Source organism: Schistosoma haematobium, chromosome ZW (genome assembly GCF_000699445.3).
Source record: "Schistosoma haematobium chromosome ZW, whole genome shotgun sequence".
Classification (NCBI taxonomy): domain Eukaryota; kingdom Metazoa; phylum Platyhelminthes; class Trematoda; order Strigeidida; family Schistosomatidae; genus Schistosoma; species Schistosoma haematobium.
This window is the reverse complement of record NC_067195.1, coordinates 8,646,575-8,673,143: the sequence shown is the minus strand read 5'-3', so window position 1 is coordinate 8,673,143 and position 26,569 is coordinate 8,646,575. Positions and strand designations below refer to the sequence as shown.

The following is a 26,569-nucleotide window of genomic DNA, read 5'->3' as shown; positions in this document are numbered from 1 at the left end:
GTTCATAGTTAATCTCAACTCGACGCCACGCTACAATTTGTGACCCGTATCTTGGAACACGCCTCAACTTCTGGTCAAATCTTCCAAAGAAGCCAATTCGGTGAGTCTATGATTTATCTATCCACGTCTGTCGTATATTTTCATATTTTTAATATATAATATACGCGACATGACGGATAACGATAAGAATAGTATTAATATAATAGACTCACATGTATGTGTACCGAATCCTTGTTACTTTTTATTCGCGTGACGATGAATTCCACGCTTTATTCGAGAAATTTTCCCCTATTATTTATTCTCCTCGCTGACCCGGCTGCTTGGTACGGAATGCATTCGCATACGCATTAACGTCTACCTCCCAGTATCAAATGGTTAAGTTGAACGGTTTCATTGCCAACTTAAAAGTGCTCTACGAGCACACGAGAACGACAACTGGTACGAAACCTTATCGCTCGTCCTCTTAGGTATTCGAACGAGCTTGAAGGCAGATATACAATGTTCCGCCGCTGAAATGGTATACGGCACGACATTGCGTCTGCCCGGAGAATTCTTCACACCACGGAGCAGACCTAATTTCGGTAAATCAGACAACGTCCGTCGACTGTCTGCATTTATGTGAACGCTGTCTCCGGTGTCAACTCGAATACAACATCGACAGGTCGCTCTCCCTCGAGAGTTATCTACCTGTTCACATGTTTTTGTACGAGTAGATTCGGTACGCAAACCTTGACAACAACCTTACGAAGGCCCTTTTCACGTGATCGCTCGTCACGAAAAGACCTTCAAGGTTGATCGATATGGACGCGTCGAGATCGTCAGCGTTGATCGTCTCAAACCAGCACACGTCGATGACAGTGCCCTATCTGGTAACCTGAGATTCAATGCTAGACCTATTAAACCTAGCGGGATCCTTAAATCTTCTTCAGGTCCCACGCTAGATACATCTGAGACCTCATTCTCACGTCCCGGTCAACAGCACGCGTCATCTGCACCGTCTACGGACGAGACGATAGTCTCACGTCCAGATCAGCAGAACACGCCGCCTCTGACCTCGGATGAGATTGCAGGCTCACGCGATACGAACGAGACTGCCGTCTCGCGTTCCGGTCGCCGAGTACGGTTGCCCGTACGCTTCCGCGAATAGTCGCACAGTCAACAACCGATACGGTGTAGGATTATTCCTATACTACACGCATGCTACACTCTTCTCTTTTTCGATTTTCTTTTTGTTTCCTGAGCCCACGCCTTCGACCATCTCCGTTTGGTTCCGTCGACTTCAGTCAACTTTGGCGAAAGCTGGCCTGATCACCCACGCTCTTGTCAACGTACTCAGTCGATATATTGGTTTCGAATGCTTGGCATACGCTTGGTCTCGAACTTGGTCGTTACGGTCGCTTCTGGTCTTTTGGCTCAACGTGGTTTCGTCCTACGTCTGCAGCGTTTCTGGTGCGCACCCCTACGAACGCAATCTTCAGATTCTGGATACAAACCACTCTGGTGTAGCATGCCAACTCAAGCAATAAATACAACACATCGCTCCTGGTACCGTTCTCCGAAAACGACCTTCGTTGGCAACTCGACGATCAACGATCGCTTTCCTGTTCGCCAATTCTTCCGTCCTACAATCGCTCGTCAGCCGATCAGTCCCACGATTCAAACCGCTATTTATCGAAAGTGTAAACCCTTTCTAGCGGGGGCTCCTGTAGTGACTCACATTTATCACGAGAACACGACTGGTTTAATAAAAACAATTATTATTATAACCAACTGTACCAGTGTTTGTTTTAATGTGCTTTTGTTTGACTGTGCTAATGACAGCTATTTTGTGCTTCCATTATTATACTTACACTTCGATTGTAACTTCGCGCGAATTCGGTTACCTTCTGTAACCAAGGTTGTATCCTGGCACGATCTCGGTATCCTTTCGATGCCACGAGATCGCCAGCAAATATAACTCGACTTGGTCCATTAACTGCCTTCTGATATTTGGCTTCTCGGGGATTTTATGGAGTCATTTGGAACGAGCTTCTTACGCCTTCTGATCTATTTGGCACGTGTTTCTTGGTAGCGGTGTTCATAGTTAATCTCAACTCGACGCCACGCTACAATTTGTGACCCGTATCTTGGAACACGCCTCAACTTCTGGTCAAATCTTCCAAAGAAGCCAATTCGGTGAGTCTATGATTTATCTATCCACGTCTGTCGTATATTTTCATATTTTTTAATATATAATATACGCGACATGACGGATAACGATAAGAATAGTATTAATATAATAGACTCACATGTATGTGTACCGAATCCTTGTTACTTTTTATTCGCGTGACGATGAATTCCACGCTTTATTCGAGAAATTTTCCCCTATTATTTATTCTCCTCGCTGACCCGGCTGCTTGGTACGGAATGCATTCGCATACGCATTAACGTCTACCTCCCAGTATCAAATGGTTAAGTTGAACGGTTTCATTGCCAACTTAAAAGTGCTCTACGAGCACATGAGAACGACAACTGGTACGAAACCTTATCGCTCGTCCTCTTAGGTATTCGAACGAGCTTGAAGGCAGATATACAATGTTCCGCCGCTGAAATGGTATACGGCACGACATTGCGTCTGCCCGGAGAATTCTTCACACCACGGAGCAGACCTAATTTCGGTAAATCAGACAACGTCCGTCGACTGTCTGCATTTATGTGAACGCTGTCTCCGGTGTCAACTCGAATACAACATCGACAGGTCGCTCTCCCTCGAGAGTTATCTACCTGTTCACATGTTTTTGTACGAGTAGATTCGGTACGCAAACCTTGACAACAACCTTACGAAGGCCCTTCTCACGTGATCGCTCGTCACGAAAAGACCTTCAAGGTTGATCGATATGGACGCGTCGAGATCGTCAGCGTTGATCGTCTCAAACCAGCACACGTCGATGACAGTGCCCTATCTGGTAACCTGAGATTCAATGCTAGACCTATTAAACCTAGCGGGATCCTTAAATCTTCTTCAGGTCCCACGCTAGATACATCTGAGACCTCATTCTCACGTCCCGGTCAACAGCACGCGTCATCTGCACCGTCTACGGACGAGACGATAGTCTCACGTCCAGATCAGCAGAACACGCCGCCTCTGACCTCGGATGAGATTGCAGGCTCACGCGATACGAACGAGACTGCCGTCTCACGTTCCGGTCGCCGAGTACGGTTGCCCGTACGCTTCCGCGAATAGTCGCACAGTCAACAACCGATACGGTGTAGGATTATTCCTATACTACACGCATGCTACACTCTTCTCTTTTTCGATTTTCTTTTTGTTTCCTGAGCCCACGCCTTCGACCATCTCCGTTTGGTTCCGTCGACTTCAGTCAACTTTGGCGAAAGCTGGCCTGATCACCCACGCTCTTGTCAACGTACTCAGTCGATATATTGGTTTCGAATGCTTGGCATACGCTTAGTCTCGAACTTGGTCGTTACGGTCGCTTCTGGTCTTTTGGCTCAACGTGGTTTCGTCCTACGTCTGCAGCGTTTCTGGTGCGCACCCCTACGAACGCAATCTTCAGATTCTGGATACAAACCACTCTGGTGTAGCATGCCAACTCAAGCAATAAATACAACACATCGCTCCTGGTACCGTTCTCCGAAAACGACCTTCGTTGGCAACTCGACGATCAACGATCGCTTTCCTGTTCGCCAATTCTTCCGTCCTACAATCGCTCGTCAGCCGATCAGTCCCACGATTCAAACCGCTATTTATCGAAAGTGTAAACCCTTTCTAGCGGGGGCTCCTGTAGTGACTCACATTTATCACGAGAACACGACTGGTTTAATAAAAACAATTATTATTATAACCAACTGTACCAGTGTTTGTTTTAATGTGCTTTTGTTTGACTGTGCTAATGACAGCTATTTTGTGCTTCCATTATTATACTTACACTTCGATTGTAGCTTCGCGCGAATTCGGTTACCTTCTGTAACCAAGGTTGTATCCTGGCACGATCTCGGTATCCTTTCGATGCCACGAGATCGCCAGCAAATATAACTCGACTTGGTCCATTAACTGCCTTCTGATATTTGGCTTCTCGGGGATTTTATGGAGTCATTTGGAACGAGCTTCTTACGCCTTCTGATCTATTTGGCACGTGTTTCTTGGTAGCGGTGTTCATAGTTAATCTCAACTCGACGCCACGCTACAATTTGTGACCCGTATCTTGGAACACGCCTCAACTTCTGGTCAAATCTTCCAAAGAAGCCAATTCGGTGAGTCTATGATTTATCTATCCACGTCTGTCGTATATTTTCATATTTTTTAATATATAATATACGCGACATGACGGATAACGATAAGAATAGTATTAATATAATAGACTCACATGTATGTGTACCGAATCCTTGTTACTTTTTATTCGCGTGACGATGAATTCCACGCTTTATTCGAGAAATTTTCCCCTATTATTTATTCTCCTCGCTGACCCGGCTGCTTGGTACGGAATGCATTCGCATACGCATTAACGTCTACCTCCCAGTATCAAATGGTTAAGTTGAACGGTTTCATTGCCAACTTAAAAGTGCTCTACGAGCACATGAGAACGACAACTGGTACGAAACCTTATCGCTCGTCCTCTTAGGTATTCGAACGAGCTTGAAGGCAGATATACAATGTTCCGCCGCTGAAATGGTATACGGCACGACATTGCGTCTGCCCGGAGAATTCTTCACACCACGGAGCAGACCTAATTTCGGTAAATCAGACAACGTCCGTCGACTGTCTGCATTTATGTGAACGCTGTCTCCGGTGTCAACTCGAATACAACATCGACAGGTCGCTCTCCCTCGAGAGTTATCTACCTGTTCACATGTTTTTGTACGAGTAGATTCGGTACTCAAACCTTGACAACAACCTTACGAAGGCCCTTCTCACGTGATCGCTCGTCACGAAAAGACCTTCAAGGTTGATCGATATGGACGCGTCGAGATCGTCAGCGTTGATCGTCTCAAACCAGCACACGTCGATGACAGTGCCCTATCTGGTAACCTGAGATTCAATGCTAGACCTATTAAACCTAGCGGGATCCTTAAATCTTCTTCAGGTCCCACGCTAGATACATCTGAGACCTCATTCTCACGTCCCGGTCAACAGCACGCGTCATCTGCACCGTCTACGGACGAGACGATAGTCTCACGTCCAGATCAGCAGAACACGCCGCCTCTGACCTCGGATGAGATTGCAGGCTCACGCGATACGAACGAGACTGCCGTCTCGCGTTCCGGTCGCCGAGTACGGTTGCCCGTACGCTTCCGCGAATAGTCGCACAGTCAACAACCGATACGGTGTAGGATTATTCCTATACTACACGCATGCTACACTCTTCTCTTTTTCGATTTTCTTTTTGTTTCCTGAGCCCACGCCTTCGACCATCTCCGTTTGGTTCCGTCGACTTCAGTCAACTTTGGCGAAAGCTGGCCTGATCACCCACGCTCTTGTCAACGTACTCAGTCGATATATTGGTTTCGAATGCTTGGCATACGCTTAGTCTCGAACTTGGTCGTTACGGTCACTTCTGGTCTTTTGGCTCAACGTGGTTTCGTCCTACGTCTGCAGCGTTTCTGGTGCGCACCCCTACGAACGCAATCTTCAGATTCTGGATACAAACCACTCTGGTGTAGCATGCCAACTCAAGCAATAAATACAACACATCGCTCCTGGTACCGTTCTCCGAAAACGACCTTCGTTGGCAACTCGACGATCAACGATCGCTTTCCTGTTCGCCAATTCTTCCGTCCTACAATCGCTCGTCAGCCGATCAGTCCCACGATTCAAACCGCTATTTATCGAAAGTGTAAACCCTTTCTAGCGGGGGCTCCTGTAGTGACTCACATTTATCACGAGAACACGACTGTTTTAATAAAAACAATTATTATTATAACCAACTGTACCAGTGTTTGTTTTAATGTGCTTTTGTTTGACTGTGCTAATGACAGCTATTTTGTGCTTCCATTATTATACTTACACTTCGATTGTAACTTCGCGCGAATTCGGTTACCTTCTGTAACCAAGGTTGTATCCTGGCACGATCTCGGTATCCTTTCGATGCCACGAGATCGCCAGCAAATATAACTCGACTTGGTCCATTAACTGCCTTCTGATATTTGGCTTCTCGGGGATTTTATGGAGTCATTTGGAACGAGCTTCTTACGCCTTCTCATCTATTTGGCACGTGTTTCTTGGTAGCGGTGTTCATAGTTAATCTCAACTCGACGCCACGCTACAATTTGTGACCCGTATCTTGGAACACGCCTCAACTTCTGGTCAAATCTTCCAAAGAAGCCAATTCGGTGAGTCTATGATTTATCTATCCACGTCTGTCGTATATTTTCATATTTTTAATATATAATATACGCGACATGACGGATAACGATAAGAATAGTATTAATATAATAGACTCACATGTATGTGTACCGAATCCTTGTTACTTTTTTATTCGCGTGACGATGAATTCCACGCTTTATTCGAGAAATTTTCCCCTATTATTTATTCTCCTCGCTGACCCGGCTGCTTGGTACGGAATGCATTCGCATACGCATTAACGTCTACCTCCCAGTATCAAATGGTTAAGTTGAACGGTTTCATTGCCAACTTAAAAGTGCTCTACGAGCACATGAGAACGACAACTGGTACGAAACCTTATCGCTCGTCCTCTTAGGTATTCGAACGAGCTTGAAGGCAGATATACAATGTTCCGCCGCTGAAATGGTATACGGCACGACATTGCGTCTGCCCGGAGAATTCTTCACACCACGGAGCAGACCTAATTTCGGTAAATCAGACAACGTCCGTCGACTGTCTGCATTTATGTGAACGCTGTCTCCGGTGTCAACTCGAATACAACATCGACAGGTCGCTCTCCCTCGAGAGTTATCTACCTGTTCACATGTTTTTGTACGAGTAGATTCGGTACGCAAACCTTGACAACAACCTTACGAAGGCCCTTCTCACGTGATCGCTCGTCACGAAAAGACCTTCAAGGTTGATCGATATGGACGCGTCGAGATCGTCAGCGTTGATCGTCTCAAACCAGCACACGTCGATGACAGTGCCCTATCTGGTAACCTGAGATTCAATGCTAGACCTATTAAACCTAGCGGGATCCTTAAATCTTCTTCAGGTCCCACGCTAGATACATCTGAGACCTCATTCTCACGTCCCGGTCAACAGCACGCGTCATCTGCACCGTCTACGGACGAGACGATAGTCTCACGTCCAGATCAGCAGAACACGCCGCCTCTGACCTCGGATGAGATTGCAGGCTCACGCGATACGAACGAGACTGCCGTCTCGCGTTCCGGTCGCCGAGTACGGTTGCCCGTACGCTTCCGCGAATAGTCGCACAGTCAACAACCGATACGGTGTAGGATTATTCCTATACTACACGCATGCTACACTCTTCTCTTTTTCGATTTTCTTTTTGTTTCCTGAGCCCACGCCTTCGACCATCTCCGTTTGGTTCCGTCGACTTCAGTCAACTTTGGCGAAAGCTGGCCTGATCACCCACGCTCTTGTCAACGTACTCAGTCGATATATTGGTTTCGAATGCTTGGCATACGCTTAGTCTCGAACTTGGTCGTTACGGTCACTTCTGGTCTTTTGGCTCAACGTGGTTTCGTCCTACGTCTGCAGCGTTTCTGGTGCGCACCCCTACGAACGCAATCTTCAGATTCTGGATACAAACCACTCTGGTGTAGCATGCCAACTCAAGCAATAAATACAACACATCGCTCCTGGTACCGTTCTCCGAAAACGACCTTCGTTGGCAACTCGACGATCAACGATCGCTTTCCTGTTCGCCAATTCTTCCGTCCTACAATCGCTCGTCAGCCGATCAGTCCCACGATTCAAACCGCTATTTATCGAAAGTGTAAACCCTTTCTAGCGGGGGCTCCTGTAGTGACTCACATTTATCACGAGAACACGACTGGTTTAATAAAAACAATTATTATTATAACCAACTGTACCAGTGTTTGTTTTAATGTGCTTTTGTTTGACTGTGCTAATGACAGCTATTTTGTGCTTCCATTATTATACTTACACTTCGATTGTAACTTCGCGCGAATTCGGTTACCTTCTGTAACCAAGGTTGTATCCTGGCACGATCTCGGTATCCTTTCGATGCCACGAGATCGCCAGCAAATATAACTCGACTTGGTCCATTAACTGCCTTCTGATATTTGGCTTCTCGGGGATTTTATGGAGTCATTTGGAACGAGCTTCTTACGCCTTCTGATCTATTTGGCACGTGTTTCTTGGTAGCGGTGTTCATAGTTAATCTCAACTCGACGCCACGCTACAATTTGTGACCCGTATCTTGGAACACGCCTCAACTTCTGGTCAAATCTTCCAAAGAAGCCAATTCGGTGAGTCTATGATTTATCTATCCACGTCTGTCGTATATTTTCATATTTTTAATATATAATATACGCGACATGACGGATAACGATAAGAATAGTATTAATATAATAGACTCACATGTATGTGTACCGAATCCTTGTTACTTTTTATTCGCGTGACGATGAATTCCACGCTTTATTCGAGAAATTTTCCCCTATTATTTATTCTCCTCGCTGACCCGGCTGCTTGGTACGGAATGCATTCGCATACGCATTAACGTCTACCTCCCAGTATCAAATGGTTAAGTTGAACGGTTTCATTGCCAACTTAAAAGTGCTCTACGAGCACATGAGAACGACAACTGGTACGAAACCTTATCGCTCGTCCTCTTAGGTATTCGAACGAGCTTGAAGGCAGATATACAATGTTCCGCCGCTGAAATGGTATACGGCACGACATTGCGTCTGCCCGGAGAATTCTTCACACCACGGAGCAGACCTAATTTCGGTAAATCAGACAACGTCCGTCGACTGTCTGCATTTATGTGAACGCTGTCTCCGGTGTCAACTCGAATACAACATCGACAGGTCGCTCTCCCTCGAGAGTTATCTACCTGTTCACATGTTTTTGTACGAGTAGATTCGGTACGCAAACCTTGACAACAACCTTACGAAGGCCCTTTTCACGTGATCGCTCGTCACGAAAAGACCTTCAAGGTTGATCGATATGGACGCGTCGAGATCGTCAGCGTTGATCGTCTCAAACCAGCACACGTCGATGACAGTGCCCTATCTGGTAACCTGAGATTCAATGCTAGACCTATTAAACCTAGCGGGATCCTTAAATCTTCTTCAGGTCCCACGCTAGATACATCTGAGACCTCATTCTCACGTCCCGGTCAACAGCACGCGTCATCTGCACCGTCTACGGACGAGACGATAGTCTCACGTCCAGATCAGCAGAACACGCCGCCTCTGACCTCGGATGAGATTGCAGGCTCACGCGATACGAACGAGACTGCCGTCTCGCGTTCCGGTCGCCGAGTACGGTTGCCCGTACGCTTCCGCGAATAGTCGCACAGTCAACAACCGATACGGTGTAGGATTATTCCTATACTACACGCATGCTACACTCTTCTCTTTTTCGATTTTCTTTTTGTTTCCTGAGCCCACGCCTTCGACCATCTCCGTTTGGTTCCGTCGACTTCAGTCAACTTTGGCGAAAGCTGGCCTGATCACCCACGCTCTTGTCAACGTACTCAGTCGATATATTGGTTTCGAATGCTTGGCATACGCTTGGTCTCGAACTTGGTCGTTACGGTCGCTTCTGGTCTTTTGGCTCAACGTGGTTTCGTCCTACGTCTGCAGCGTTTCTGGTGCGCACCCCTACGAACGCAATCTTCAGATTCTGGATACAAACCACTCTGGTGTAGCATGCCAACTCAAGCAATAAATACAACACATCGCTCCTGGTACCGTTCTCCGAAAACGACCTTCGTTGGCAACTCGACGATCAACGATCGCTTTCCTGTTCGCCAATTCTTCCGTCCTACAATCGCTCGTCAGCCGATCAGTCCCACGATTCAAACCGCTATTTATCGAAAGTGTAAACCCTTTCTAGCGGGGGCTCCTGTAGTGACTCACATTTATCACGAGAACACGACTGGTTTAATAAAAACAATTATTATTATAACCAACTGTACCAGTGTTTGTTTTAATGTGCTTTTGTTTGACTGTGCTAATGACAGCTATTTTGTGCTTCCATTATTATACTTACACTTCGATTGTAACTTCGCGCGAATTCGGTTACCTTCTGTAACCAAGGTTGTATCCTGGCACGATCTCGGTATCCTTTCGATGCCACGAGATCGCCAGCAAATATAACTCGACTTGGTCCATTAACTGCCTTCTGATATTTGGCTTCTCGGGGATTTTATGGAGTCATTTGGAACGAGCTTCTTACGCCTTCTGATCTATTTGGCACGTGTTTCTTGGTAGCGGTGTTCATAGTTAATCTCAACTCGACGCCACGCTACAATTTGTGACCCGTATCTTGGAACACGCCTCAACTTCTGGTCAAATCTTCCAAAGAAGCCAATTCGGTGAGTCTATGATTTATCTATCCACGTCTGTCGTATATTTTCATATTTTTTAATATATAATATACGCGACATGACGGATAACGATAAGAATAGTATTAATATAATAGACTCACATGTATGTGTACCGAATCCTTGTTACTTTTTATTCGCGTGACGATGAATTCCACGCTTTATTCGAGAAATTTTCCCCTATTATTTATTCTCCTCGCTGACCCGGCTGCTTGGTACGGAATGCATTCGCATACGCATTAACGTCTACCTCCCAGTATCAAATGGTTAAGTTGAACGGTTTCATTGCCAACTTAAAAGTGCTCTACGAGCACATGAGAACGACAACTGGTACGAAACCTTATCGCTCGTCCTCTTAGGTATTCGAACGAGCTTGAAGGCAGATATACAATGTTCCGCCGCTGAAATGGTATACGGCACGACATTGCGTCTGCCCGGAGAATTCTTCACACCACGGAGCAGACCTAATTTCGGTAAATCAGACAACGTCCGTCGACTGTCTGCATTTATGTGAACGCTGTCTCCGGTGTCAACTCGAATACAACATCGACAGGTCGCTCTCCCTCGAGAGTTATCTACCTGTTCACATGTTTTTGTACGAGTAGATTCGGTACGCAAACCTTGACAACAACCTTACGAAGGCCCTTTTCACGTGATCGCTCGTCACGAAAAGACCTTCAAGGTTGATCGATATGGACGCGTCGAGATCGTCAGCGTTGATCGTCTCAAACCAGCACACGTCGATGACAGTGCCCTATCTGGTAACCTGAGATTCAATGCTAGACCTATTAAACCTAGCGGGATCCTTAAATCTTCTTCAGGTCCCACGCTAGATACATCTGAGACCTCATTCTCACGTCCCGGTCAACAGCACGCGTCATCTGCACCGTCTACGGACGAGACGATAGTCTCACGTCCAGATCAGCAGAACACGCCGCCTCTGACCTCGGATGAGATTGCAGGCTCACGCGATACGAACGAGACTGCCGTCTCACGTTCCGGTCGCCGAGTACGGTTGCCCGTACGCTTCCGCGAATAGTCGCACAGTCAACAACCGATACGGTGTAGGATTATTCCTATACTACACGCATGCTACACTCTTCTCTTTTTCGATTTTCTTTTTGTTTCCTGAGCCCACGCCTTCGACCATCTCCGTTTGGTTCCGTCGACTTCAGTCAACTTTGGCGAAAGCTGGCCTGATCACCCACGCTCTTGTCAACGTACTCAGTCGATATATTGGTTTCGAATGCTTGGCATACGCTTGTCTCGAACTTGGTCGTTACGGTCGCTTCTGGTCTTTTGGCTCAACGTGGTTTCGTCCTACGTCTGCAGCGTTTCTGGTGCGCACCCCTACGAACGCAATCTTCAGATTCTGGATACAAACCACTCTGGTGTAGCATGCCAACTCAAGCAATAAATACAACACATCGCTCCTGGTACCGTTCTCCGAAAACGACCTTCGTTGGCAACTCGACGATCAACGATCGCTTTCCTGTTCGCCAATTCTTCCGTCCTACAATCGCTCGTCAGCCGATCAGTCCCACGATTCAAACCGCTATTTATCGAAAGTGTAAACCCTTTCTAGCGGGGGCTCCTGTAGTGACTCACATTTATCACGAGAACACGACTGGTTTAATAAAAACAATTATTATTATAACCAACTGTACCAGTGTTTGTTTTAATGTGCTTTTGTTTGACTGTGCTAATGACAGCTATTTTGTGCTTCCATTATTATACTTACACTTCGATTGTAGCTTCGCGCGAATTCGGTTACCTTCTGTAACCAAGGTTGTATCCTGGCACGATCTCGGTATCCTTTCGATGCCACGAGATCGCCAGCAAATATAACTCGACTTGGTCCATTAACTGCCTTCTGATATTTGGCTTCTCGGGGATTTTATGGAGTCATTTGGAACGAGCTTCTTACGCCTTCTGATCTATTTGGCACGTGTTTCTTGGTAGCGGTGTTCATAGTTAATCTCAACTCGACGCCACGCTACAATTTGTGACCCGTATCTTGGAACACGCCTCAACTTCTGGTCAAATCTTCCAAAGAAGCCAATTCGGTGAGTCTATGATTTATCTATCCACGTCTGTCGTATATTTTCATATTTTTAATATATAATATACGCGACATGACGGATAACGATAAGAATAGTATTAATATAATAGACTCACATGTATGTGTACCGAATCCTTGTTACTTTTTTATTCGCGTGACGATGAATTCCACGCTTTATTCGAGAAATTTTCCCCTATTATTTATTCTCCTCGCTGACCCGGCTGCTTGGTACGGAATGCATTCGCATACGCATTAACGTCTACCTCCCAGTATCAAATGGTTAAGTTGAACGGTTTCATTGCCAACTTAAAAGTGCTCTACGAGCACATGAGAACGACAACTGGTACGAAACCTTATCGCTCGTCCTCTTAGGTATTCGAACGAGCTTGAAGGCAGATATACAATGTTCCGCCGCTGAAATGGTATACGGCACGACATTGCGTCTGCCCGGAGAATTCTTCACACCACGGAGCAGACCTAATTTCGGTAAATCAGACAACGTCCGTCGACTGTCTGCATTTATGTGAACGCTGTCTCCGGTGTCAACTCGAATACAACATCGACAGGTCGCTCTCCCTCGAGAGTTATCTACCTGTTCACATGTTTTTGTACGAGTAGATTCGGTACTCAAACCTTGACAACAACCTTACGAAGGCCCTTCTCACGTGATCGCTCGTCACGAAAAGACCTTCAAGGTTGATCGATATGGACGCGTCGAGATCGTCAGCGTTGATCGTCTCAAACCAGCACACGTCGATGACAGTGCCCTATCTGGTAACCTGAGATTCAATGCTAGACCTATTAAACCTAGCGGGATCCTTAAATCTTCTTCAGGTCCCACGCTAGATACATCTGAGACCTCATTCTCACGTCCCGGTCAACAGCACGCGTCATCTGCACCGTCTACGGACGAGACGATAGTCTCACGTCCAGATCAGCAGAACACGCCGCCTCTGACCTCGGATGAGATTGCAGGCTCACGCGATACGAACGAGACTGCCGTCTCGCGTTCCGGTCGCCGAGTACGGTTGCCCGTACGCTTCCGCGAATAGTCGCACAGTCAACAACCGATACGGTGTAGGATTATTCCTATACTACACGCATGCTACACTCTTCTCTTTTTCGATTTTCTTTTTGTTTCCTGAGCCCACGCCTTCGACCATCTCCGTTTGGTTCCGTCGACTTCAGTCAACTTTGGCGAAAGCTGGCCTGATCACCCACGCTCTTGTCAACGTACTCAGTCGATATATTGGTTTCGAATGCTTGGCATACGCTTAGTCTCGAACTTGGTCGTTACGGTCACTTCTGGTCTTTTGGCTCAACGTGGTTTCGTCCTACGTCTGCAGCGTTTCTGGTGCGCACCCCTACGAACGCAATCTTCAGATTCTGGATACAAACCACTCTGGTGTAGCATGCCAACTCAAGCAATAAATACAACACATCGCTCCTGGTACCGTTCTCCGAAAACGACCTTCGTTGGCAACTCGACGATCAACGATCGCTTTCCTGTTCGCCAATTCTTCCGTCCTACAATCGCTCGTCAGCCGATCAGTCCCACGATTCAAACCGCTATTTATCGAAAGTGTAAACCCTTTCTAGCGGGGGCTCCTGTAGTGACTCACATTTATCACGAGAACACGACTGTTTTAATAAAAACAATTATTATTATAACCAACTGTACCAGTGTTTGTTTTAATGTGCTTTTGTTTGACTGTGCTAATGACAGCTATTTTGTGCTTCCATTATTATACTTACACTTCGATTGTAACTTCGCGCGAATTCGGTTACCTTCTGTAACCAAGGTTGTATCCTGGCACGATCTCGGTATCCTTTCGATGCCACGAGATCGCCAGCAAATATAACTCGACTTGGTCCATTAACCGCCTTCTGATATTTGGCTTCTCGGGGATTTTATGGAGTCATTTGGAACGAGCTTCTTACGCCTTCTCATCTATTTGGCACGTGTTTCTTGGTAGCGGTGTTCATAGTTAATCTCAACTCGACGCCACGCTACACATTTCCTCCACGAGTGCTTTCACTGACCAAGATGATACTTGGTGTTCTGGTTTGGTGTTCGCCCTGGAAATATACTCCCTATCAATCTAGGTCTCTCACTGATGGCGTGATCTGTGTCCATTTCTTTTATCTGATGAGTTATGAGTGAGATGATGAATTTGATGTTCCCGGTCATTTTTGCCGAGTTATTTTTTGAATGAAACTTCTGCTCACTAGTGTAAAATTCGATTATTTACCATGAATTTTTATAATTTGTATGCTTCTTACTCACATTTTATCGCGATTACTCAGATTTTATCTTTTTGTAATTCTAAATCTACTTTAACTGCGTTATTCAATCAATGAAACAATAAGATACATTCGTCTCTGAATCTGACACAATCCTCAAAGAAACTATAATATCTAATACTGCTGTGACTTTATATGAATCACCTTATCTTTTGAACTAAAGTTGATAATACAGACAACGCTGAACTACTATGACCTTCAACACACGTCTTATATTCATATCCTTGTATTTTCACACATATACGACTTTTTTGTGTTAATCTGTCACTCACTGTTTTATCTGACCCCCGTCATTTTTTCATACTACGTATTATCTGTTTTTGAACTATCTTAACTCCTGCGTTGAGTATCGTAGGCGGATCAGCACGTTCACTTTCTTCACTTCGCTTTCCTGTTTGTAATTTTGGCGTCCATCTGAGATAAATTCCGTCTGTCCAATACAAGTTCACGGTTGTATTACCACTATCACCCAAACAGAGTTAACCTAGATTTAGTGTGGGAAATTAAGTGAAAGATTTATGTTTGTGACATATTCATTGATTCTTCCAAACTGGAGTCAGATCGTGGGTTAATAATAAACTTGTAAAGTAGTAACTTTGCACTAGGTTGTTATAAAACTACGAGGTTAATATTCCGACTACGAAAATAAAACGAAATACCTAATCATCTCTTGAAGTAACTTTAAGGACATAACCAAAACCTGGGAATGAGTATATCAGAAATTCATCACATCTTATTTTCTGACCTCAAATACTTCGGGTACAAAACTCTAGTCATAAGCCCAGCTTAAACTTGCTTAAACGAAAAAGAGGTATATTGAACTCGAATTTTCTGTTTACTACTCATTTTCTCATAAAGGATGTCATTTTGTCCAGTGTTCAGTCTGGCTTGTTTTCTTCATTGTTGCAAGTGTTAGTGTATCAGTTGACCCAAATGTGCTTATTATGCTAAGTTTATTGAACGAAAACTAAATAACAACTGGTATGTAATAAATGTTACGCAGAAGTTCCTTTCTTGAGTAGCCACCATGGATCGAGTCCACTCAGTTTGTCAAGCATTTGCCCAAAATTCCTGAGCTGAGGATGTGAATTGAAACACAAGCTTAGAAGATGTTTGTTCTGTGATGAATTTCACCAATAAAATTCAAGTGTATTTCATACTTTTAAATGTGATAACATTTGATACATTGAGTCAGTCTGTAATACTACTGTTTATTTTACTGCAACTAACCCTAAACTTTGTAATCCCAACCCTATTAAGTTGAATGTTTCAAGTGAATCATACTCTGATCTGATTCGTGATACCGTTTTACCAGATTACATTGTCCTCATAATTTATGTATTTCTAATGAAATTATTTGCAAATGTGTGGAAGATGAACCGAGTGCATCAAATCCAGACCAAAATTATTATGTTATTTTATCAGATGTGGTTTGCCATAATTATTCATTTTTCTCTAGTGAAATCTCAGTTAACTGTGAGAATCATGTTCGAAATGAGTTAAATTCTGATTACGATCCTTATGGAGTCGCATAAGATGTTGCTTGTCCTCATAATGGGTTCATCTATAGTGATATCACTAATGAGTGGGACAAATATGTTCCGAATGAGTCGAATTCTAGTCACATTTAGGATGTTATTGTATCAGATGCTGGATATTCTCACGACCAGTGTATGTCTATTAGAGTCCCTATACAGTGGTATGATGAATGCAGAGTAAACAGCAGGTTTTCCCGGAGCAGTTAGAGAACTAATTTATCCAGATATGAAGTTTACATAGGCAGAAAACTCAAACCGACTCCAAGATTATCTTAATAAGTATGAAGGAGGTGCAAATTTTCCATTAGAATGTTTTGCAGGTAAATGAAGCCTAGATGAATCACATGTGTTAACTACACATGTCAATACATTTTTATCTGGTATCTGAAACAATGACTTTGTGCATTCCAGCTTGAAATGCAAATGAATATGTATCACATTTTATGCAGGTCAAAGTCACATGATGAAATGCCTCAAATTATAAGTCAGTATGTATCCCTAAATACTCACATGTAATATTTGAAGTGTGAGATATGAGAAGATAATACAAGTCTGGAATGTCAAATTGGTCATGATATTGCGACATACGGACCCTACACTATTTTGTGGGGTAGGATAATCTTAGAAAGTCTATGGTTCAAAACCTAGTTACCAGTGATTTCAGCACACAAGCGACGTGTTGAATATATATAATTCCCGGACCCAGGTGAGTTCATTCCAATTTCAGTTTTTAATTCTAATACTAATTAGTATACTCTGGATCATACAGAATCTACATCCAATACACAGTCGGAGATACACAGGATGAACATAAGGAGAAGTAGAATTGATTGCGGAAATTCGGGTTCTCATTTAAGTCGTGACCGACATGGTGTTTGTATGAATTAGTGATTCATTAGTACTTGATGAATGACTGATTTCAAACTTCAAATATGACACGTTCGTTTGTGCTCACCTAATTCTCTTGGGTCAAATTCGCGTAATTTCTGAGATTCCGAGTTTGTATAATAATTTAATTACTTCTCATCATCACAGTACTACTAAAATGTTACTGTAGAAAAAGAATAACGGACAGAAAATCAATTTACATAGAAATGCAAATGAACAAACAACTTATGCTGGGAAGAGATGGATGTTGACTAGCAGTTGTATCCATAACACGCTTTCCGTCCTATGGGATTAATCAGCTGGATGTGACTGTTTTCGAAAGTTGATGTTCTGTCTGCGACTAGAGTCTAGTACTATATGCTTCAAATGTTATCACATTGTCCACCTAGCTACTGAATCCAGATAGACACTGGTTTGAGCAACTGCATAAACTTAAATCCATCAGAAAAGTAGACGAGATGAAATCCATCATTTCTCGCACATATGGTGAGCTTGGAACGTGTATCAATTCTTGCACATTGCCTTAACTGGCTGGTTTTATATCTTTAGCCCTGATTTGCTATCTTACATCTACTACCATCGTGAAAATGCCGTATAGGTTGTTGACAAGTCGACAGAATGTAAGAAAACTCGCTTAGTTTATTAGGTCATGTCTTCGTAAACCATGACAATCCCCGTTTCAACTATTTAGTCGTTTGGAAAGACTTTTGACGATTTCAAAAACGCAGAACTCCTGAAAAACATCCCATTCTTTACCCTCACATTGGTGTGTGAGATACTGTGTTCGTTTTTTACCAAATGACATTCTCAAGGGTATATTGTGAGGAAGGCCCATTAGTCAACTCGAGAAAGCTCAAAAAAAGCTGAAGACATTCCACCCAATCGTCTTTTGGAGGAATATTTCAGAATACTTACGTGTAGTTTCCCTGTTGGACAAATGCTAATAGTCCCCTGTATGCGAATTGAAGGACCATAATGATGATTTCGTTTTTACTAGACTATAAATACCTGAAGATGGCACAGGTATCCAGTGTTTGACAACGCTTTAACCAGTAACACCTAATATGAAGCGCACACACCAAGAGAAATCAAAAGACAGAATCGAGGAGATCGGAAGATATATTTGATGTGATATCAATATATCGAGAATCGTCTGACCTAATCTGGCTAGCGGTTGCAGTAGATGTTGAGCACGGCGTACCCACATGTGATCTGGTGCTGATGCATGACCGAGCACCTTCAGCTAGGTGAGTCCATTAAAACATGTGATCAGTATCCAATGTCGAAAACTTACAGAGCTATTTATTTTGGGGATTTATTTACCGCTACATACCTGACAGTTTTGAACTATAATTGACACTGTTTGGAATAGCATTCCTTTCACCTGTCTTCTCTTTCCACATTTGTGACTTGGTGGGTTCTAGTCGCTCATGTAATACGCGGTATGTTAGGAATCTAAGTTCTGTCAGTCATGAAAATGGTAAAGATATACCATCATAAGTTATATTTGCCTTTCAACCAAGTACTTATATATATATATATATATATATATATATATATATATATATATATATATATATATATACCGAACGGAAACTGCAGAGGAGAACTAGTAGAATTATGATTGTTTGTTTATATTACAGTTTTTCTACTCAACTTTTCATGGAGAACAATTACAATCACTGATAAGTTTGTCTACCATTTCACCTAACAACTGTATACCAGGTGAACAATTACTAGTGTCTTTTATATGAATAGAATTAATGTTATCACTAATAATATTGAACTGTTCTGCATTGAAAACAATCTGATTAAAGTATTCACGTAATTTCTGAGCTAATTCACGTCCGATTCTATTATATTCTGACAGGACTTCATCAAGAATATCGATGAGTTTATAATCCGTTTTTGATGAAGGTAAAGAGAGTAGCAGAGCATCTGCAAATGTTGGTTCATTCAAACCATATTCTGAATAAGATGGAATAACTGATTGATACCCATACATATTGTTTTTCATATATTGCATTTCCTTTTTTATAGACCAATATGCATCAGTGGTTTGATTGGTAGACTTAAAGTAGAAAAACAAATAATAGTAACAAAGCATAATTACGAAAATTCATTTTAATGAAAAAGATATGGATAACGACATCTTATTAATTATGGTGTTAGCAGAGTTTTAGTCGTAAACCATACACACATATGATGCAGACGTTTGTTAATAAAATATGATTAGCAGCCACCTATTAAAGTATACAGAGTTAAACCAACCAATCGCATATTTGAATCATGTTCCATATTTCTCAGTTTAGATGGGCTAGTTAATATTACTACTATATATATACATATATATATATATATATATATATATATATATATATATATATATAATTCCATGAGGACGTATCGACATTGAATAAACATGATGATGTAATACGAAGGCTATAATACTAAATTACGTAGTGTACATAATAACAATAAAATATTACGTGCATGTGCAGGTAAAAGTCCTTATAAAATTAATACGTTAACAATGGATTCTAATGTGAATGGAGTAAGGTGATTAAAATGTTCTTGTCACAATAATTAAAGGTAATAGATAGGCTGAATAAAATGAAGTGATATCAGAAACAATTACAAATAAAATCATGGGAAATAATTAAAGAGGGGAATATTTCCAAATACGAAATATAATGATAACAGTGGTAAAAGTTCATGATCATCATAAAGATAGGACGTACTTCATTTGTACTCATAGTTCTAGCTTCATCTCGTGGATGACAAGAGATTCGGCTGTTTTAAAGAGTTGAATATGAAGAAAACTTGGTAGATTTGAGCGAATTCTGTACGTGATCTTAAAATAATTCACTGAATCAGTGGAGTGACTAGAATTGATTGAATGTTCAGCAATAGAACTACCAACTGCTTTTCTCTCATTTTTGTGAAACCACACTGGAACACGTTCTCGTAACCAATTTGAAAGCAAACTCCGGTTACGGTATACGAACCTTTTTAATTATCTTACATCGTTCACATCATAATCCGTTGTTAACGTATTAATCTCACAAGGATTTTTACCTACACACAATATTTTATTGTTATTGTGTACACTATGTAATCTAGTATTATAACCTTTCTATTGCATCATTCTGTTTATTAATTGTTCATATGTCCTCAAGAAATAAGTATTTACAAGTTCGTACACTACGATTGTACAGCTTAACAATGAAATCATTCAGCGTAAATGTATACACAAATTAAAAGAGGTATTGAATACTAGGCAAACGTTTTCCTAAAATTTGATTACAAAATAATAAATCCTTACCCAAGTACGCTGAATATGTTCCCTCTCTTCAGTCAACCGTATTAAACAAGCCCATGTTGATCCAAAATGATTTGCAATGGAGAAAAAATTATCCCAATCTGGATATATTTTATTTGTTGGTGTAATAGACAGATTAGATATATGGTTTTCGGTAAGAATTAAAGCAGCTTCGCAACAACTTCCCAAAAGAGCACCACGTGATAATTGTACAAAAGAAAGCCATTTTTCTTTCGATAGGTCATATATTTCATTAGACGTTACAGTTGAATTGACATCAATACTACTTTCAACATGATGATTGTAATTATTGGTATTTGATACATTTAAATTGGTAGCTAACTCGTGAAATTCAGCCTCCATCATATTTCCAATTGCTTCGGACACGACACCGACAACCTAGTATTAGTTATTTTCAAAACAGAACGAAGTACTTCAAAAAAACTATCCGGATGACGGTCATATATATATGCAATACCACTAATTGATCGCACATTGTTTGAAGTATGACATGTATCAGCTCCCGCTGTAGTTATCTAACCTGCAATAATCTTGCATTAATGTTATCTTTTATTGACTGTTCACATTTTGATTAGATATTAGGCTTTAAACTTACATTTATAAATTGCAAGATTGTCCGGATAGATATCAGACACTAGTTACCTAAGATTAAGATTTTGTTATGGGAATTCACTGTTGGCATATACAAAATGCATCACTATATTTGCTATTATTTACAAATATTTCTTCATGAGCCGGTTTTTGAATATTATTAAAATTCCCAAGTAGTAAATGCATACTGTGACGGGGTAACTAATGAACTGAGATTTAATGAACACTGAAAGCCATGTTCTTATGTTTACTTCTTTATAATGAATAATCATAAAATGAATAAAGTCATTCATTATGTGCTTGGGTACGAGCCACACACTAATTTTGACGGCTAATCGTACTACTCTGGTTGTCGAAACCGTAGTAGGAGAGGCGGAGTTCGAATCTGGGAGTCAGTAGTCGAAAGTCTTTATGATTATACTAGGAAACACAGTTGAAACCAATTAAACAAACTTTTTCTTATATATCTTTCTTATTACTATGATATATGTATAATAATTTATTCAAATCGCCGTACATTAGCGTGATGCAATCCAGCCAAGCTGGTAGAGACAGATGCAAGTAGAACATCTCCAGATAAGGTTGCCAATTTATTGCAGATTTCCATATTTTTCAACCATGTTTCATTATCATCGGTGTTTTGATTCAAATCATTTAAATTGACTAAACTTCTACAGAACAAACAAAGAGAAAATTAATATGTAGAAAATGCGAGGATCATGTAGTAATACTTGAAAACAATTAATTTTGCTTGTCAGTTGGTTATTAGTAGCAAAAAGTTAGTCAACTGCAACGTAGAACCTGTTACGTGGGAACATCGGTTCAAAGTGTCATACCCCATTAGCACAGAGAGATTAGATTGTCAGACCGAACACCAGAATAGTAGAGGCAGTAACAATATCAGAGTTAACAGAAAAGATCAGGCACCGAATATATTATTCAAGGAAATATAAATCAGTAAGATAAAAACAATAAAAGTTATGAGAAACTCAGAATTTAGGGAAAGACAAAGAATAGGTGCACCTACATCATTCTAAACTATATCATTCAAAGTCCCTAACCACTGGTTATGATGAACACGCAGACTTCAACCAGGCAGTCTACACCAGTTAACATGACTCGGCTCAATTGTCAATGACTTCATAGACTAGTGAGTGATACTATCCAACTGTCTAAATTAAGTAAAGCGAAATTGAAACCTGTGACCACTGAATTTTATGGTCACTAATCTATAGCTTTGTAACATTAATTTTAAGAACTAGAATACAACAAAGCTGAGCAAATGGACATAGACTTTGGTATTGGGTTGAACTTTATATAAAGAATAAGAAGAGCAGTTACGTTAATATAACCCTACCACACAATGACCATTAGTTTACTAAAAAGCACTTTATTCTTTTGTATATAAACACATTAAAATGCCTAATGACCATGATTCGCATTTATCACATGATTAATCTCTAATGATCTTAACTGGAATATGGAGAGATGGAGTTGCCTAACTTTGCGTGTTGATTTGAATTCTAAACGCAACGGTTGCTTGTGAAGTCGATGCGTTACGCTGAGTAAAACTTGTAGTCATAGCCTTTGAACACTTTTTACATGAAATATTATTTTATGAACCGAGTGATTAATAGTTTAAGCAGTTATATAGTTATAATTGCATGGGAAATCAACCTTATAATACTCACTTCTATTACGTTTTTTGTTGACATGAACTTTATAATGTATGAAAATCTACTTACTTATGAATAGCTACTGCAGTATGAACAGTCTCGAATATTTCCGAGATACTACGATGTTGACCACACAATTTTGTTGAGTTTGTGGGACTAGCATACGACTGGCCAACCAGAAGTATAATCAGCCCACCAGAGGGACGTTCAGATGTTACAGATTTTGAAAAACGATCTGATATAGCAGAGGAAATAGAAAATAAGTTGTTAACATATCTGCCTCGAAGACATGAGCGCACGGTTGAGAAAAATGGATGGTTAACATTTCCTGCCAGTCGTCGAGCTCGCGATGCTAAAGAACCAGCTTCAGAAGATAATATATTCCCTAAATTAATATATGGTGAGGGACCTCCAATTAACTTTTCAGCCCGGGAAATTAATTTTGACCACGTTGTTGTCATATTAGCGAAATTAACAGCCGGTAAACACAATGATTACACAGATGGAGGAAGATTAAGGTGGGAAAGCAAGCTATCTAGATCAAGCTCATTCCAACGAATGTTATCGAAAATATCTGAATTCGGAATTTCAGAACACCGCTGAGTACCAAGAGGTTGGGGTTCTGGATCGGGAAGTGAGTTAGGTTTGACCAAAATGAGTTCAAAGGGTAATATATCGTCTCTCCAGTCTACTCCAGCCAAGTCAATTAAAGAACCATCAGGAAGGTATTCACCATCAGACATCTAAAGTAAATTAGACACAAGAACATAGTTTTAGTTATAGAGATTACAACCACATAGTACACGAAACAAAGGAATTAATAAATTGAAGTGTAATTTGATAGTATGAGCAGCGAAATTGCTTTGAGTGAATTTACTTCATTACCTATGAGCCGTAATCTTGAATAGGGTACGTTCGTCAGAACAATATAGCTGCTGCACGAAAATTATACACATTCAGTTTCGTTCTCCGAAAAATATCATTCGGCAAAAGAATAATACAGAGATGAATAATTCGATATTAAGAACGTGACTTTTAGGATCCTGACTAAAACTGAAACATCAGGTATAACCAATAGTAAAAACATTTTTGTATAGTACTCAGAATGTCTTAAATGATAACGAAAAGTCATTTTTGCCGCTATGGGATAAAAGTGAAAGATATTAGGTCCTCATTTTTTTTCTGTATATTGTACATGACAGGCAAACGAACACTATCCCCAGAATGTTACCCCAGATAAATAATCTCCAGATAAACCTTGACCAACTGGACAGACAAACCAGATAACATCCCTTAGGTTTTGCGAAATTTCACGGGACTTATTCATGTTTAGAAACTAATTTCGTATTATGGGTGATCCAAATCTATGGTAAGAAACGCTAACCCTGTACCCCTAATCATTACCATAAGTTAGTCAGTCAGTTACAACGTAAGACCAGGCGCAAATATGTATCGGCCTAAGTTGCTATACCTCATTAACACAACAAGACGAACACCGGAATCATAGATGCAGTTAACTCAATAGTGTAACACATAAAGAAAAGATTTTATGCAAGGATATAGTACAGAGAGAAATAATTAGTTCGTAGAAAGAACGATATGAAGCTATTTAAGTCTCATAGTTTAAAGGAAGATAGAGAGTGTATAAACCTAAGCCATTGTGATCGATTCTGAGCCATGTCACCCAGAGTCTCCAACCATTTGTTACGATAGTCACGCGGACCCCAACCGAGTAGTCTGCGTCTACCATAAGGGCTCAACCCTAAACAATATCAATGTAGACTTAATAACCTACCTAGGTTCTTATAATGGTTCGAAAAAAATACTCAGTTCTTTGTTGTGATTTAATTTAAATGCTATTTTTATCGACTTACAGGCAGAGTCGCCTTAAAAACCGATTTTTAGCCACGTGAAATTGGTTTGTAATTTTATGATAATTATCATAAGAATACGACATTATTGTCGTGTTCCTTTTTGAAAATCACCTTTTTGCAAAAGCCACTCTTCGGCTGGCTAAAAACTGGTTTAGAACTCATCGAGATTGTTTGAAGCTCTTCCCTAATCTATGCTATTACCGACCATTAATTATAATTATAATTAATTCATCTACATCATTTGTCTTCCGATTAGCTGATAACTAGATGAAATTTCGAGAGGTCAGTTTACAATGCTCGAAGTTGTTAAAACAGTAGAGTTTAAGTGTGTTATGGAATGGAAACTCTTATCGTACCAATGTGCAAAAGAGCTACAGAACAGACGCATATGACCTTCGGATTCAGATGTTGCGCTATTTCTCATATGTGATTAGACAATTAAATGGGACAAATAATTGTGGACAGAAAAAAAGATTTTAGTCAAAAGTCTTCTATATATAGTAGCGGTTGATCACTGATGCCTCCAGGTAAGAACCTGTGCATATTTAACAAGCACGCATTTTGCGAACGGGAAGTTTAGTTGTAAAGCGATTTGCATTTCTCGAAATTTTACTTTGTTCTTGCGCAACAAAAGTACCACTTCTGATCTAAAGAACCTGTACTGATGTTGACGTTCGACAGATTACTTTAATTCTTGAGTTCTACCCAACTTAATAATTAACTGTGGTTTCGCCTCAGCTTACTATCCGGTTTTTCAATTTTTCACGTCAGTTTAGTTTCAGTTTATCTAACCTTCTGTACCACCCGTATTCATCCATTGTATCAGTTTTTAGTGTACCGTCTTTTTTGTTTCACGGTCACAAACTTTTCCTGGTATCAATATTACAATGCACGTCACCATATTTATGAAGAATTGATGCAATCGACCCGGTTGCCGTTTTACTGTTACATCTGGCATGTAGTGTGACCATTGCAAAGGCTGGTTCCGCGAAGCGTGCATAGGCCATACAGTGACTGCTTACAACAGACTCAGTATGTTGGATCGTGGGTTGGTATATGTCATGTGCAACACGAATGCTGAGGTTTTGCTGAGCAACATTATCATTCTCTTGATAGGTCTGCAGAATAAGTTGTCAGCGAACCTGAAAAAAAGGCAGTTCTAAATCGTTAACAAAGTTAAGAAGAACCAGGCTTCACCGTCTAGAAAGTTGAACATCCTAAGTATTGTGGGGAAATCAATTGGTGATTTGGCCGCTCAGTCTCCCTCCTTGGATGTCCAACCGGTCAGCAAAGAGCATAAGAATCGGGAACGCGCTCCGACGTCCAAACAACAAGATCCTCAGCCCCAACTTACCTGAAAACCTGGGAAAACAACAACGGTTCGTAATGATTCTCTCATATTCATGGACCTTGAAGACAGGTCTGATCTTCCCGTCATTTTGTAGGACAAAAATGATAGGATGCTCTGGGAAGAGTTAAACAAATGCTTGAACTTTCCAAAATGGAGCCTTTGATGGTTACATGGCTCACTCGAGGAAAGGACTCTAAGCATCAATGAAACCCGAGACCACTTCATGTAACACTTATAAATGCTACGGTCGCAGAGAACATCCTACTGACTGATATTATTCGCATTCACATGTGAGAAGTATTACTCTTCATAATTTATGACCATTGCACCTTACAAAATATTAAAGTAATCGAGTAAGCCACCATAGTTAAAACTGTATCTTCTGTAACATATTGATCTTGCTTGTAAACTGGTGTGCCTCAAGTAAAAGAATGTTATTTGAGAATAAATTACTA

General features: G+C 41.2%; 3 protein-coding genes across 4 annotated transcripts; 2 read left to right on the top strand and 1 right to left on the bottom strand.

Annotated features, from left to right (window-relative positions):
* The first annotated feature begins 3,926 nt into the window (after window positions 1-3,926).
* MS3_00002707 (uncharacterized protein) lies at window positions 3,927-8,199 on the top strand. The gene has a single exon (XM_051210318.1). It carries the CDS (start codon window positions 5,507-5,509, stop codon window positions 6,107-6,109), a length of 603 nt encoding a protein of 200 aa, XP_051070306.1. The 5' UTR covers window positions 3,927-5,506; the 3' UTR covers window positions 6,110-8,199.
* Window positions 8,200-10,131: 1,932 nt separating this feature from the next.
* Window positions 10,132-14,425, top strand: MS3_00002706 (uncharacterized protein). Its single transcript, XM_051210317.1, has one exon. The coding sequence runs from the start codon at window positions 13,809-13,811 to the stop codon at window positions 14,409-14,411; it is 603 nt and encodes a 200-aa protein (XP_051070305.1). The 5' UTR covers window positions 10,132-13,808; the 3' UTR covers window positions 14,412-14,425.
* A 4,472-nt stretch (window positions 14,426-18,897) lies between these two features.
* Window positions 18,898-26,129, bottom strand: MS3_00002705 (uncharacterized protein). 2 transcript variants are annotated; one of them, XM_051210315.1, is made up of 5 exons: window positions 25,120-26,129; window positions 22,959-23,632; window positions 21,731-21,884; window positions 20,605-21,000; window positions 18,898-19,350 (listed from the first exon to the last, which is right to left on the bottom strand). In XM_051210315.1, the coding sequence occupies exons 2-5, from the start codon at window positions 23,348-23,350 to the stop codon at window positions 18,940-18,942; spliced, it is 1,353 nt and encodes a 450-aa protein (XP_051070303.1). In that variant the 5' UTR covers window positions 23,351-23,632; window positions 25,120-26,129; the 3' UTR covers window positions 18,898-18,939. The 2 variants fall into 2 exon arrangements, with proteins under 2 accessions (XP_051070303.1, XP_051070304.1); XM_051210316.1 differs by having other exon boundaries at window positions 20,605-23,632; window positions 25,120-25,191.
* Window positions 26,130-26,569: the final 440 nt, after the last annotated feature.

Excerpts from the sequence above, each read along its gene's own strand:
- MS3_00002707 (XM_051210318.1), top strand. The coding sequence starts at position 5,507 with ATGCTTGGCATACGCTTAGTCTCGAACTTGGTCGTTACGGTCACTTCT.
- MS3_00002706 (XM_051210317.1), top strand. The coding sequence starts at position 13,809 with ATGCTTGGCATACGCTTAGTCTCGAACTTGGTCGTTACGGTCACTTCT.
- MS3_00002705 (XM_051210315.1), bottom strand. The coding sequence starts at position 23,350 with ATGACAACAACGTGGTCAAAATTAATTTCCCGGGCTGAAAAGTTAATT. Across the intron at positions 21,001-21,730 it reads CTGGATTGCATCACGCTAAT|GTTGTCGGTGTCGTGTCCGA; the intron begins GTACGGCGATTT and ends AACTAATACTAG. Across the intron at positions 19,351-20,604 it reads AACATATTCAGCGTACTTGG|TCTACCAATCAAACCACTGA; the intron begins GTAAGGATTTAT and ends TTCTACTTTAAG.